Genomic DNA, 15,466 nt, shown 5'->3' with positions numbered 1-15,466 from the left:
GATTTTTTTGGATGTCTACATTCAAAGTGATTCGAGGGTGAGAATAGGTCACTCCTTGTAACTACGTTTACTCCGTCTACCTACCTCTTTCTCTTGCTCCATCTGGGAAGGATCAAACCATCTTATATACTGGGCCTTGTCATGGTGATACGTGTGTTGGCCCTATATTAAGCCCTTATCCCCAAGCTAGCTTATTTTATTTTGGGCCATTACATACAAGTTTATCTGTCCTTTGAAACTCTGTTTATCTGGCCATCACATCCTAATTTGATCTTTTCCATTGTTTCAGTTTAAAAATTCTTAGTAATTGGTTTGCAATAGCTCTACCAGTTGGAAGTTGAGTATATACTATACAAAGAATTGGGCAAAAATGTTCGTTTTTTGTCATATTTACATAAGTGACGTTCATTCTATAACTATTATTTGAACCTAACCTATCACATCATTCTTTCAAGTGCTGTGAGGAAAAAGTAAAAATGCACAAGTAACGAAAGAATATCCTATGCTTTTTTTCCCCTTCCTAAATCCAACAGGACAATTATATTTGTAAATTACTGAAATGGCATAAATAAATAAAATGTTTTTTCTAATCAAAATAGTGCAACTACTGTGCAAGTCATAGTGATAAGAAATTCATATATCATCACACTTATAGCTTGTTTTTATTTTTTCAGAGTTATAATATATTGAAGTGTGCAATTTTTTTTCTTCAAGTATATAGTCTTTGTCAAAAACATTTTATACTCTTTTTAAAATAAAATATAAATAATAATTATAGTTGAAAATATATATATTTGATTAAAAATTAAGATTAAATATATTAATTTCTCTTTTAATTTATATTTTATTTCAAAGTAATACAATATTAACTGTTAAGTACTACCAAAATGTTTAAAAAGACGTGGTATTCTCTGAAATAAAATGACCACCTAACTATTTGTCTATTTATAATTTAAGATTTTTTTTTTAATTTCTCAAATTTCAGAGACTAACTAAAAAAATTTAAAGTCTAATCGACCATTTCCTAAAAATGGCACTTTGTTGTAAACTTTGGATATATGATAGCAATATGTGACTCTGTGAGTGACAAAAGCTTTGTCTTTTTCTTGTTTTAAATTGAAAGAAAACGGTAGCATCTTAACCATCCAACCAAATGTACATCCAAAGTGATTCCCTTCTCTGATTTGCAGTTCTTTGACCTCTTTCACAGTACTAGGAATGTGAATAGTTGTAATTTGGATAAACATTTATAAATGGCTCAACTATTTATTTTATTTTTTCCACAAATTTCACCGAGTATCTTATGGTTTCTGTTTCCTTGTGAAAGAAAATCTAGTAGGTCTTTGCTGCAGGGCTAAAACTAATGTAGACTAGGTAAGGTACTCCTCTTGCCTATATCAAAACTAAAGATAGAAATGTGTTGGATCTGTAAATGGATTTATACCATAAGTGTCACATGTGGTATGTAAATTGATAATTTTGAAAATTGTTTAAATTTTTGATAGTGATATATCACCATCTTTAAATAGAAGTTCAACATCATTCACATCATTATATTACAAGATAATGACTTGATCAACTTATAATTCAATAAAACAAGAAAAACATTTACTGTTTTAAATTGAGTTTTAAGACATTATTGTATTTTTACTTATTGTATTTTTAATAATTCCTGGAATTCCCCAACAACCAACCACCTATGATATTAAATAGTACTCCTCTGTTTCAAATATAAGAAAAAAAATTAGTAATAAAAGTGGATGAATTAAAAAGTAGAAAATTCTATTTAGAAGAAGAAGAAGTGCAATATTTCGTTGGATAATTGGAAGTAAGATGAGGGTAAAAAGGAAAAGGGAACGGTGAATGTTGTGGTCAGCAAAGTAGTGATAAAAGAGATTCTCATCCAAGAGTACGACATGCAACATAAATGTTACAGAAGGGAAGAAAGAGAGAGTGGAAATGGACTGGGCGTGGGGTAAAGTCAAGTAATGGGGCTAAGAGGGTACAGAGGAAAATGCCATCAGAGTTTTACTTCAATACTTTTGCCCCTCACAAACACAAAGTGCACAAGGACATTTTCCTCTCATGCATATACACTGTAGTATTAACAGAGTTTGATAGTAATCAGATTAGTTGCTATCCAATTTCACTTTTTTCTGTTGACTCCATATGCTTCTTTTGGCAATTCCATTCACTTCAAAAATATGTCATGATGCTAAAATACAATTTTCCTTATTAATGGGGAATTTTTTACACTTGTGACTAACCAATATACTAGCTAGCTAGGATCATCATTCATGTTTGTTTATGTAGTCATGTACTAATCAATTTCATACTAGATATGGTATATTTGACAAATTAAACATTTTTTTATTCACATTTAGATTTTATTTGTAGCCTCCCAAAACTATTTGGATGGAGTTTTTATGAAGCGTTAAATAAATTTGTAACATTTTTATTTTTCAACTTATAATTTTTTTTAACCTTTTAATTTTTTTTTGTTCTCATTGGTTTGAATATAAATTATGTATATCCTTCAAACATGGAGAATAAAATTTGTACAAATAGAGGTCTTCACATTGTTAAATTCTTACCCGTGGCTGTCATTAAAAGCTGAAAATGTCTTGTACCTATGGAGCCATGTTTGTTGCAAAAATGTGCAGCAGATAGTGACATGAATATGACATCTCCCATCACACTGCAGCCATAAAGAAAACAATTCCAACATATAGCCGGCCAGACGGCCAATCCAATTTCAAGAAGCATATGTTTTAAAGAATATTCCTTTTTGCCTAATGATGTGACAAATAACACACAAATTAATAATGACCAACATTAACATATAGGATAGTTAAGTTAATTTAAATTAATTAGTACCCATCTATATATAGTTATAAGCATATTGAATTGGAGAAATGAAGCACAAAGAAGAAGAATGAGTGACCAAAAAATTGTTCTTGTGACCGGTTGTGCCAAAGGTGGCATTGGCTATGAATATTGCAAAGCATTCGCGGAAAAAAATTGCTACGTGATAGCCTCGGACATCTTAACGCGGATGCAAGACATGTTTGATTTGGAGTATGACAAAAACATAGAGACACTCGAACTCGATGTGTCATCTCATCAAAGCGCTACTTCAGCTATAGAAACCATTATATCAAAATACGGACGTATAGATATTCTAATTAATAACGCCGGAATAGGTAGCACAGGTCCTTTAGCTGAATTACCGCTTGATACTATTAGAAGAGCATGGGAAATTAACACATTAGGACAATTAAGAATGGTGCAACAAGTAATGCCACACATGGCTATGAAAAAATGTGGAACCATAGTTAATGTTGGAAGTGTAGTTGGTCAAATTTCAACACCATGGGCAGGGTCATATTGTGCTACCAAAAGTGCGGTTCATGCAATCACAAATACTTTGCGTTTAGAATTAAAGCCATTTGGGATCAATGTTGTTTTAGTTTTGCCTGGATCCGTTAGATCAAATTTAGGGAATGCTAATTTGGAGAAATTGGGTGATTATGGTAATTGGAAACTTTACAAAGATTTTAAAGATGTTATAGCTGAAAGAGCTAGAGCTTCTCAAGGTGAAAAAGCTATGGATGGTAGAGTTTTTGCTAGACATGTTGTTAATAAAGTTTTGGCAATTAAACCACCGAAACAAATTGTTTTTGGTCACATGACTGGTTTGTTTGCATTGCTTTCTTGGTCTCCCTTGTGGGTTAGAGACATGTTTTTCTCGTCACGTTTTGGACTTAACAGAAAGGTTTGAGGATTTGTATGATCGTTTTCTTTGTGATCAAAACATGTTCTTGTTCCACTGTTCACTGTTTGGGTCAATGGAATAATATGTACTAGTATACTGTTTTGTAATATGTGACGTGACAATATCTTCTTGTCACTATAGCTACTTATTGTTTTAATAAAAAGAAATGGAATAATTTGCTATTTTTTTTTTGTCTTAACAACTTTTGTTCTTAAAGCAAGGAGTGTTTGTGATGGCTTGATCGAAATTAAGTAAAATTATACCAAACCATATATTTATATAATGTTGATTATTAAAGTGAAATTTTTATAATCTTATAAAATTCAGATTGATAGAGTTTAATTATCATGAACTGTTAATTTAAAAAGTTTTATATTGTAAGTAAATTATGCCTTTAATAATAATTATAATAAAAATTAAATATCTGTAATTATTTAATTAACAATCATGATTGACGGACCGTATAAAAACTCTTAACAAGAAAGATTTATATAAATTAGATTCTAATTGATATGCATCTTCATGTTGGATTTTAAATTTAATCCAGCCTCACAATTAATGGTAGTGATCACAGTTGTTAATATGTTAGATCTATTTCTGACATTATCTTTAACTAAGGTGAAACTTGATTTTTTTTCCAACAATATATCCCTCAAAACCAATTTTACAAGGTAAAAGAGCTGTTTCAGTCCGAAAAAAGAGTAACTAGTAGATAGACTTATAAACTATTTTTAGACCATATTTCTAGTTAAAGTGAGACATGGATTTTCCATACAAAAAACCTAATAGGCTGCTAACAAGGAATTGTATTAATTAGGTAGTCCAATATTGATTAGAAACCAACAATAAAAAAGAGGCACCGACATAACTCCTTTATCACCTAAGTTTAATGACACGGTGAATGGAAATAATGCAAATTTGGGCAAGGCAATGTATAGGAGCTCCTTTATTTATCTTTAAGAAAATTCTTCAATTTTGGGGAAAAATGTGAATTGGTCTCTAGTGCTTGTTGGGTGGATATACTTTACTCATCATAACCACAATCAAAAAGAGGCTCTTTTTCTATTTCTCAACATTCCTCCTGGTTTGGTCCTGCGTTCTATCTTTTTTTTTTCACTGCCAAAAACTACGTTTTCGATCTCTTTTCTCAAACAGAATCATTCACTCTTGAATTCCTGTCTCCACGAAATCGGTCACGCAAATTTGCATGCAAACTAATCATTATATTCATCAAATGGAATACTATACTATATATTTATAAAAGTTTTTTCTTACATTTTCCCTATTATTAAACGTGCACATTCTATATGGAAGGATAAATTAAATTATACTCTATAAAAAAAATAAAAATTATACAATGTATATAATTAAATGTAATTAAAGGTTGGAGATTAGTTGAGAAAAAACACAAGAATCTTGAATAACAACCAAAACCGTCGGTAAGTGTTACACCTATGATATGGGATTCAATGGTTATAGACAACATTATAAATTATAATGTAAATATGTAGTATAAATTATCAAGTTGTTTAGATTGTATTAGTTAATTAAAGTTGAAGGAATGTGTCCAGCTTTATTTAGGGTGAAGGGTGCTTTTTAGAGTCAAAGTGTGGGATGGGGTAGGATACAGAACAAAAGCACCGTAAAAAAAAAATTGATATGTTATATGATCTGACCTGGCCCAATGCTACTTGGGTGACCATGACTGTCTATGCCACATTCACCATGCACCTAGAAGGCTACAACATGGTGCTTAATTTTGGATTAAAGAATAATAATTGAAATTATTGAGTTAAATTGCATCGTACTTTATGTTTTTAAAATGGGATTTTGGGACGGTACCTATTGAAGTCAATACTTGAATCAATACACAAAAAGTATAATATATGAAGTCATCAACATTCTTCTACCGGGAAACTAGCAACTGGATAATCTCATTCTTTTTGTATAACTTAATTATAACAACCACATAATCTTTCATATCATTTTTTTAAAATTATTCATTATCCCTTCTATTTAAATTTTCCATGATCTTCTCGTAACTACATCTTAAATGATAAAAAATTGTGGAATACATTTAATAAAGTCATTTCAAACTCATTGTATATTTATTCTCTACATTTTATATATTTTATATGTGTGAATTTCATAACTAAACTTTTTATAACAAAAAACATAACATGACTGATCTTCAATTTGTATGAATAGAGCACTTTTGATAAATTTTACTGATCCCAACATAGATTTTTTTGTTGATTCCCATAGAAATAGAGAATGAATTTTATGAGAGGGACAAAAAAAATACTGGCGTTCCCTGGCGTGCAAATTCAATTTAAAAAAAAAAATGAAGATTCAATAATATGAAAAGTATATGTGTTGATGTTATTGCCATTATTTGCATTTTGGTGAGGCACATAAGTAACGAGCAACCACTATTTTAATGATCGATATGAAAATACGAAATACCATAAAAGTATGCACTATTGATCAAGCATAGATGTTACTGGAACGATGAAATGAAGGCCCTTAATAAAGATAGGTGGATTTTGATTTATTCTATGTAGTGGGAATGTGGGACAACCAAGTTCACTCTCAACCAGCTTACTTTTATGTGAAGCATACATTAACTAAAATTAAAGCCTTACAATTCATTTTTGGTACAGTCCTTAATTATTACACGTTTAGCGAATTGGTTAATTATTATTAATCCCACTAAGTACAATGAAGTAGTACTAGCTAATTCTGGCTAGCTATGCGAGTGAACTACAATAACTCTCCATGAATCACAGCCATCACAAACAATAGAAAATACAATATTTGAAAAATGTAATAGAATGATTATTTTGATCAATTAGGAAATGTAAACTTAACTTAATGACAAAAGCGAAAGAGATTAAAAAGTGTGAAGTGGTTACAAATATAAATAATGTAAAAAGTAGTGGTTACAAATATAACTTGTTAGTTATGTTAGCAATTAGAGTTTGAATTTACTCGAATGCATATAAGAATATGTTATACAAAGTTTAATGCATTAATGTTGGACAATTGCTTGGTTGAAGAAGTATTACATATAATTTAGAATTAATGAAAAAATTCTAATATGTATTTTGGTCTATTATGCCGTGTCTTATAAGTAAATAGTAATGATTAGATAATTGTAGGAAACTTGAATGAGTAGAAAATGATGTATTTTAAAATGAAGTGAGGAAAAGGAGAGTAGTGAGTAGAAAGTTGGAGTTATAGAAACGACGTCGTAAAAGGCAGTCCCTATAAAAATGGGGTGGCACATAGTTGTCCTCTAGTAAGGAAGTTTTGTAGGGGTCCATAGCAGAGCTGAGCATCTGCAAACTGTTTTTGAAGTGACTCAAGGGAGGAGGGAGCTGGATCTAATCTAATCTACCCCTTGAAATCAAATTTAATTCAAACTCCTCACTCTGATCACTACTAATTTATTAACCTTACACATTTAATGGAATACCAAGTTTTATTGCATTAAATGAATTTTATGTTACATTTTTGTGCTTATGCAAAAGTACTACTGCACCTATAGCATGACCAATAAATTTGAGAGGGACTTTGGTTTTTTCTGAACTTGCATTGCATCCACTATACAAGAATGTGGTCTCTGCCTTCACCGTTTTTGGGTATAACACACAGGTCTTTTTTTGGATTACAATAACTATTTTACTATACTATTTTTAATTATTTATTTGTTAACACTCTTTACATAAAAGAGAAAAAGAAAAGAAAAAAAAAAAAAAAAAAGAATGTGAGGAGCGTATAGAATAGAATAAAGCAAAAGTGAAGGTCTTTCTCATACACAGATCCCTATGGAATGAAGGATACCTAGCATTGTTTGCTGGAATACATTCTTTTTGTTTAGTTTAAAGGAACTTGCTTTGTTCCCTTTAGATAATACTATAAGTTTCTAATGAGACACTCTTATATACTTACACACACACACAAAACCAACGAGAGTTTATAGATACACATTCATGCTTAGTTTAGACTTTAGTTTTAGCCAAGTCATTTTTTTGCAACCAAGACAAAAAACATTTAGCTAAAAAAATATATGATAAATAAAATAAAATTTGTACTATTTATATAAATGGAGATGGTTGTGGATATGATATGGTATGATTAGTATACTTGTTTCCCAATGATTGAGTTGTTTTGTTTCAAGAAACATTTCATTGGAATTTCTGTTATTTTGTGATTTTGTGAGAGAGAAACAAAATATGAAGAGAATGGAAAATGATGATGATGGTGTTGACATTAACAATGAAAATAATAATTGGTTGGGTTTTTCACTCTCTCCTCAAATGAATATTGGTGTTTCTTCACACACTCATCAGTCAAATGCTTCTTCTTCTGCTGCTTCTGAAGTTGTTCCAACAAGTTTTTACCATTCTGGTTCTCTTAGTAACTATGGTTTTTCTTATGGACTTGAAGCTGAAAATGTTGGGCTGTATTCGGTATTTCCTATTATGCCCCTCAAATCTGATGGATCTCTTTATGGTATGGAACCTCTTAGCAGGTCACAAACACAAGGTTAGTCCAAAAAAATATTTGTTGTATTCTGTTTTTTTAGAAACTTTTTCTCTTTTTGTTTGTGTTTTTGAAGATTGGTAATTGTTGACCACTTATTTTTATCTATTTTTGTGAAGTAATGGCTACTAATTCAGCACCAAAACTGGAGAATTTCTTAGATAGTGAAGCTATGGGGACCCCTCATTATGCATGTAGTAGCGTCATCACAGAAACAATGCCTTTAAGCTTAGATAGTATGTTCCAAAATCAAGTTCAACACATGAATAACCAACAACAACAATTTCATAACCAAAACTTGTCATCATATTACTCAACTTTGAGAAACAATGATTTGTTGTTAGAAGGGTCAAAGCAAAGTCAAACATCAAGTGAAAGTCACCATGTTTCAAACATGGTTGAGGATAATGGACTAACAAGCCTCAAGAGCTGGGTTTTGAGGAATTTTCCAACTAGCCATACAAATGAGTCAAAGATGATTGTTCCTGTCGTGGAGGAAAATGATCAAGGTGAATGCGGTTCCATTGGATCAATGGCTTATGGTGATTTGCATTCTTTGAGCTTGTCAATGAGTCCTAGCTCACAGTCTAGCTGTGTTACAAGCTCACAGCGTATGTCATCACCTGCTGTTATTGATAATTCTGCTGTTGTTGATACAAAGAAAAGAGGACATGAAAAGTTTGAACAGAAGCAAATTGTTCATAGGAAATCTATTGATACTTTTGGACAAAGAACTTCACAATATAGAGGTGTAACAAGGTGTGTTTAGTTCTCTTCTTGTTTCTCCCAAATGTTATTAGTACTTTCTTTTGTTGAAAGATTATGTTTGTTTTGGTTCATGCAAGCAAGAAGATGGTCCAGAATTTGGATAGGAGGTAAGGAAAATCTGACCAATGATTGTTCTAACCATGGTTCGAACTTGAGTGCTTTTTTATGGTTTTGTTTTTAGCTAAAATGCATTAATCGCTTAAAGTCAATTATTTGGTCAACATTTTTTGGTTTATTTATTTATTTATTTATTTCTCTTTTGTTTATTTATAAAGGGTGTTTAAATTTGGTTTAGACATAGGTGGACTGGAAGATATGAAGCTCATCTATGGGACAACAGTTGCAAGAAAGAAGGGCAAAGCAGAAAAGGAAGACAAGGTAAAAATGAGCACTTTTAGTTTTTTGTTTTTTCTAGTGTATTTTTTTGGTCAGACTCAGACATATCTATTCTGAAAGATTTTGCATTTATTTTGTCATCTCTAACTCTTGTTTTTGTTTTTTTCTTCTTTTCTTGGTGGGGATTGCTACACAAATATTTGATGTAACACAGTTTATCTTGGTAAGGATTCCAAAGTCCTACATGTATCTTTTTTGTTAGTATTAGATTCTGGCTAAAATTCCCTGAACTTAGATTAACTAGGGAGTTATATTAGATAGATATAATTTAATATTTTGTTTATGTTTATAACAAAAGAGGAAAATTAATGTTTATTGGAGTCATTCCAAAATTTTGATTTTAGGGGGTTATGATATGGAAGAAAAAGCTGCGAGAGCTTATGATCAGGCAGCACTCAAGTATTGGGGACCATCCACTCACATAAATTTCCCTGTAATATTTATAATCATTAGTTTTTTTATAAGGTCTATTTTTGTAACAGTGACTGAACATTGGTCATGAAAGACACTAATTTATTTTTTTTAACAGTTGGAAAATTATCAAAATCAACTTGAGGAAATGAAGAATATGACCAGACAGGAATATGTTGCTCATTTAAGAAGGTAAAAAGAAAAATCTTTGCTAGTTCTTTCCAAGTATTATCTAAAAGTCAAGTGATTAACAATCATGTTACTTGTTTATAATATTTTTAACTTTTGCTTAATCAGAAAAAGCAGTGGATTCTCAAGAGGAGCTTCCATGTACAGAGGAGTAACAAGGTCTCACATATTATCAATTACTTAGTATACCATTATTAAAGTTTAATTAATGATAATATTTATATTTGAAAAAGAAGTTTCTTAAGTTTTTTTTTCACTTGGTAGCAGACACCACCAACATGGTAGATGGCAAGCTCGAATCGGTAGGGTGGCTGGTAACAAAGATTTATATCTAGGAACATTCAGTGAGTTCTTTCATTCTCCTTGTTTAATTTTTTTTCCTTTATTAATAATTGTCACTTTTAAATTGAAAATGTGTCTTATATCAAACACCTTAAATATGATTTAATGTTTTAAAAATTAAAACTAACTATTAATCTGATTGAAATGAAACTTTAAGGTACACAAGAGGAAGCAGCTGAAGCCTATGACATTGCTGCTATAAAATTCAGAGGAGCAAATGCAGTTACAAACTTTGACATAACAAAATATGATGTTGAAAAAATCATGTCAAGTAGTAACCTTCTAAGCATTGAACTAGCTAGAAAGAACAAAGAAGTAGATATTGGCACAACTCAATACATTGATCACAACAAGTCTCATTCTTCTTCATATGACAACACTCAAGAAACCATTTTAATGCAGAAGAACATGGTTCTGTATCAATCCTCCTCCCAACAACAACATGAACAGAATCCACCAAGAACTGAGACTGAAAAAACCCATCAATCTTTTTCCACAGTTTCTTTGGATAACATGTTTCATCAAGAAGTAGTAGTAGAGGAACCGAGTAAGACGAGAAATCGCGTGTCGAATCCTTCTTCATTGGCTACAAGTTTGAACAGTTCAAGAGAAGGTAGTCCTGATAGAACAAGCTTGCAGAATCTCTCTGAATCAATGCCTTCAAAACTATTGGTTTCTGCTCCAAATAGTAGCAATGTGAATTCTTGGGATCCTTCAACTCATCTTAGGCCTGCTCTTTCTAATTTGCCTCAGATTCCAGTTTTTGCTGCTTGGACAGATGCATAGTCCATTTTCTTTCTTTGTTTCTCTCACACACTCTCAAGTAAAATTTCATTTTTTGATTTTTACTTTTTGCATGGAGGAACAATATGAAAGAAAGGGTGATGGGAGTTAGTAGAATCAAATGAGGGTTTAATTAAATATTCTCAAGTTTAAACTTTTTTTAATACAAAAAAAGTTTAGATAAGTTAGATTTTAATCAATCACCAGTGTCAAAGCATACTTCTAAGATCGAAATTCCACTTTAAACTTTAAATAGTTATATTTTAATATTTTATGTTGGTCAAAAGGAAATAATTAAAAAATTGTGTATCAATACAAAGATAATTGATGATCATTATCACAATATTTTCAACATTGTCGTTGTGACCCCTATTCGTAAGATATACTTACTATGTCATGTGTCATCGTTGCAATATTATATTTCAGCACTCTTTTTTTTATTTTGGATAACCTCAATTCCATTTTAAAAAAATTTACTTATTGTCATGGTTCGACAAGCTACTATCCAATGCGTAACAATGAAGTGTCTGTGTTTTGTCCATAATCCTACCACCATTACTTTAATTTTAAATTATTTTTATATCAATACTGAGACACTTAAATTATATATCATATGTCGTCTAACTTTTTAGTATTAAAAAATTTCTATTAGAATAAATTTTAGTAGTATAAAATTCTATTAGAATTTTCATATCCTATGAAATGACATTGTAGAATATTGAATGATAGAAACAAAGGAGAAGGCTATAAAAAGGTGATGATTGAGAGAATGAAATGATTAAAGCATTATGGTAATGGGAGGGAAACACCATTCATCATTATTTTCAACATTGCAGGTCCCAATTATGCTTATGCTTAGTTGGGTCTGTTTGATACTATCTATTTAAGTTTATCCTTTGACCATATAATAGTAATTCTATTGTTGACGTCATTGCTACTGATTCTCTAAGTCCAGCGTCATCATTGCTTAATAACTTTTCTTGTTAAACTTTGTCTAAAGTTTGCAGATATTCTCTTATATTACCTAATTGAAACAAAAAAGCAATGCAGGGGGGTGCAAAAATTAGATTCCTACAGCAGAATGACTTTATGTAATCTGATTCATCACTTAATTACCATTATCCTATTGCAATTTGTCTGATGCTTTTAGGAATGCCTTATGGTTGCTAAAACTTTTCTTTAATTATGATAAATAAACAATCCAAACTGCCCACGGCAGAAAAATTCTTTCACCTATAGTGATCAAAACTGACCACAGTCTTGCAATTAGAGTTTTTTGGCCGTTCGATCAAGATAAAATAGTTCAAATTTAAAATAGATTTATTAATTTAGAAATTCAAGCTTTAATTTTCAACTTAAAAAAAACTCTTACCGAAAAATTACTTGAAATTCTGGTCCATAAAGAATGCATAACACATTCACAAGATAAGACGTTGATGGTAATGACATTGATTGTATAATCGATTCTTTTATATTTATCTTTATCTAATTCTAACCCATTTTTAACTAATATGAGACTCCAAATCCATACATAAGGTCTGAAGAGGGAAAATGTTAAGTATCCATTAGGTCACGCATAACTAAGTGAAGACTACTCCACTAGTTTATTCCTGATGGAAAAAATAGTACACCCACAGTAAAAAAAATCCCTTTTAATTGTTTTTTCTTTCTCTTTTTCCTTTAATTAAGTGGGCGTGCCCTCCCAAATTTAAAAAGAAAAATTAAAGTATGTAGTATATGGTAGCCAAATATCCTTACAAAGAAAAAGCACATGTGAAAGGTATTATGGATAGAGCAACGTGGACAAATATCAAAAGAATGAAACATTGTTGTGACTTGTGAGGTAAACAAATATCAGCCATGCAGAAGAATATGTAGAGTTTGGAATATTATGCAAAAATTGCAATGCTTTCAAACCGTGCCTTTTCTAACCATATAAATCTTCGTCTTCATGGGAGTTTGTTCGAATTCTCTCTAACCATTTTTTCATGAGAATTTAATATGAAATATGTCTGAAATATATTTGAATTTGTTCTAACATTTTGTTCGAAAACAACATTTTTCTACAGGTGTTCCATTTCCATTGATTGAAAGAAGAGATAATCTATAAAACACATACTCCGAGACACGGTCACATAATACATCAAGGCGACACAACCAATTATATCGTGAGTCTAATCGATAGGAAGGGGCTATGCTTGTTTCTATCACCATCCACAATTTGTATGAAATTAACTAGATTGAATGGACAGTTTAAATTTTCATCACCGTCCGTCACCGAATCCGACTTTCTCACGCATCTATTTATATATATATAAATAATAAATTTAAATATCATATTAATTATACTTAATATAATAAAATTATTATAATGATTATATAATAAAAATTTAAAAAAATAATATAATTAAATTATTTATAGAAATAAAATTATAACCTTTAATATTTAAAAAATATTAAATATGTATCTACATATAAAATATAAAAATAACAATAATATTATTAGTGGGACAGGTTCAGGTAGATAGAGATACTAAAACTTCAAATTAGTCTCTTCTCTAAAATTTTATTTTTTAAAAAAATCTGCATTCATTCTCACATCTAATAAAAGCGAATTTTTCAATTATGACATCTAATAAATTCAATAGCCTTAATCTACATCATTGTTAGAAAACTGACAATTTCAAACAGAAATTTCCAGCATAATGAGTTTCTTTTAAAATTAAATAAATTTCAGATCGATTAGGAACAAAATGTACCCAATATTAAGCTTGTTTGTCTAAAATTTAAAAAAATAATTTTTATGAAAACTTAAAAATAATAAAAGTTTTTTAAATTCATTTGTTGCCAATTAAAAAAAGTAATTTTAACATTCAATAACTTAGATTTTCATTATTAAAAATTTTAATATTATAGAAATTATATATATATTTTTTTAAAAATATCTTTCAAAAATAATTTTTATGATTAACTTTTAAAAATAGTTTAATCATTTTTTAAAGTTTTATTATCCAAAAAAAAGTTATAGAAGCTTTATTTGAAGCAATTTTATTAATCAATTTTTCATTTGAAACTTTATTTTCTTTTTAAATTCCAAAAATGTTATAAAAAAAATAAAATCCTACAAAAATTATTTTAAAAAAATACTAAACAAACAAATTTATTATAATCTAAAAGAATCTATTGCAAATATGTCACTATTTGAGACATATTTAATATTATTTATTGTTTTCGTTAGTTTCGCCCCAAATTCGTGTGAAACTTTAAGACGAATTTGTAACAGTAGTATATAATTTTGTTTATTATTTTATATTTCGGTATGAAGAGTAATTTTGCATCCGAAATTTATATGAAAAACGACTAAAATTTGTTGGAAAATCCTTTTGAAAACTATGTTTTTCTAACAGTGACACCAGGAGACATAAAATAGTATCTATCTATTATATACCCCGAATGTCATCTCACACACGAATGCCACTTCATTTTATTTCATCCACTTATACAAATAAGCTAATGTGGACATCTCCTCCTTTCTCCCCCTCTCAATCATGTTCTCAATGCATAATCTTCTTCAATCCTCCTCTCAATCACTAATTTATAAATTTATGAAAATAATCATAAAATAAGAATATATGAAAAATTATTAAAAAAGTTACTTCTAATTATTAAATAACACAAATTTATTAAAATTATAATATATGAATAAATTAAAAAATATAATGAACAAAAGTTTACTATATATATGTGTTTTGAAAAAATATGTTAACACTAAATTTTTATCAATTAAATTATATATTTATAATTGAATGTTATTTTTTATTTTAATTTTCCTTATTATAATAATAATTTGAATGTTAAAAAATAAATGAAAATTTAAGTATTGCATAAAATTAAATTATTTTTTAATAAAATGTATTTTTGGTACATATCATCATAACTATAATTCAATTGCACAAACTATTTATTTTATAAGTTATTTTATAATAAATTTATAAACTATTTTATAATATTATTAGTCATTTACCAACGGCAATAATTTATATTATTAGTCATTAAATTCAATAAAAAAAACCACCTAATCACTCATAAATATCGACATAAATGTTCTTTATTTAATATTCCTTTTATGAACAATTATATTATTTCATTTATTGCGAGTAATTATTTTATACGTTAAAAATTAAATTACTCATTAATGTCAATCCATTTTTTTAGTAACACTTTATAAAATAAAAATATATATTCTATTTGACA

The 15,466-nt window shown here is 29.4% G+C and overlaps 2 protein-coding genes across 3 annotated transcripts; both read left to right on the top strand.

The window, feature by feature from the left end:
• Positions 1–2,929: 2,929 nt before the first annotated feature.
• On the top strand, positions 2,930–3,949 carry LOC101495498 (short-chain dehydrogenase ptmH-like). The gene has a single exon (XM_012718210.3). The coding sequence runs from the start codon at positions 2,936–2,938 to the stop codon at positions 3,779–3,781; it is 846 nt and encodes a 281-aa protein (XP_012573664.1). The 5' UTR covers positions 2,930–2,935; the 3' UTR covers positions 3,782–3,949.
• Positions 3,950–7,189: 3,240 nt separating this feature from the next.
• On the top strand, positions 7,190–11,412 carry LOC101501954 (AP2-like ethylene-responsive transcription factor ANT). 2 transcript variants are annotated; one of them, XM_073370623.1, is made up of 10 exons: positions 7,190–7,419; positions 8,228–8,326; positions 8,443–9,082; positions 9,387–9,469; positions 9,642–9,650; positions 9,832–9,920; positions 10,017–10,090; positions 10,196–10,246; positions 10,355–10,431; positions 10,587–11,412. In XM_073370623.1, the coding sequence occupies exons 1-10, from the start codon at positions 7,392–7,394 to the stop codon at positions 11,213–11,215; spliced, it is 1,779 nt and encodes a 592-aa protein (XP_073226724.1). In that variant the 5' UTR covers positions 7,190–7,391; the 3' UTR covers positions 11,216–11,412. The 2 variants fall into 2 exon arrangements, with proteins under 2 accessions (XP_073226724.1, XP_004509052.1); XM_004508995.4 differs by lacking the exon at positions 7,190–7,419 and having other exon boundaries at positions 7,456–8,326.
• The last annotated feature ends 4,054 nt before the right edge of the window (positions 11,413–15,466 follow it).

Source organism: Cicer arietinum, chromosome 7 (assembly GCF_000331145.2).
Source record: "Cicer arietinum cultivar CDC Frontier isolate Library 1 chromosome 7, Cicar.CDCFrontier_v2.0, whole genome shotgun sequence".
NCBI lineage: Eukaryota > Viridiplantae > Streptophyta > Magnoliopsida > Fabales > Fabaceae > Cicer > Cicer arietinum.
Note: the sequence above shows the minus strand (reverse complement) of the source record. Positions and strands in the feature narration are given on the sequence as shown.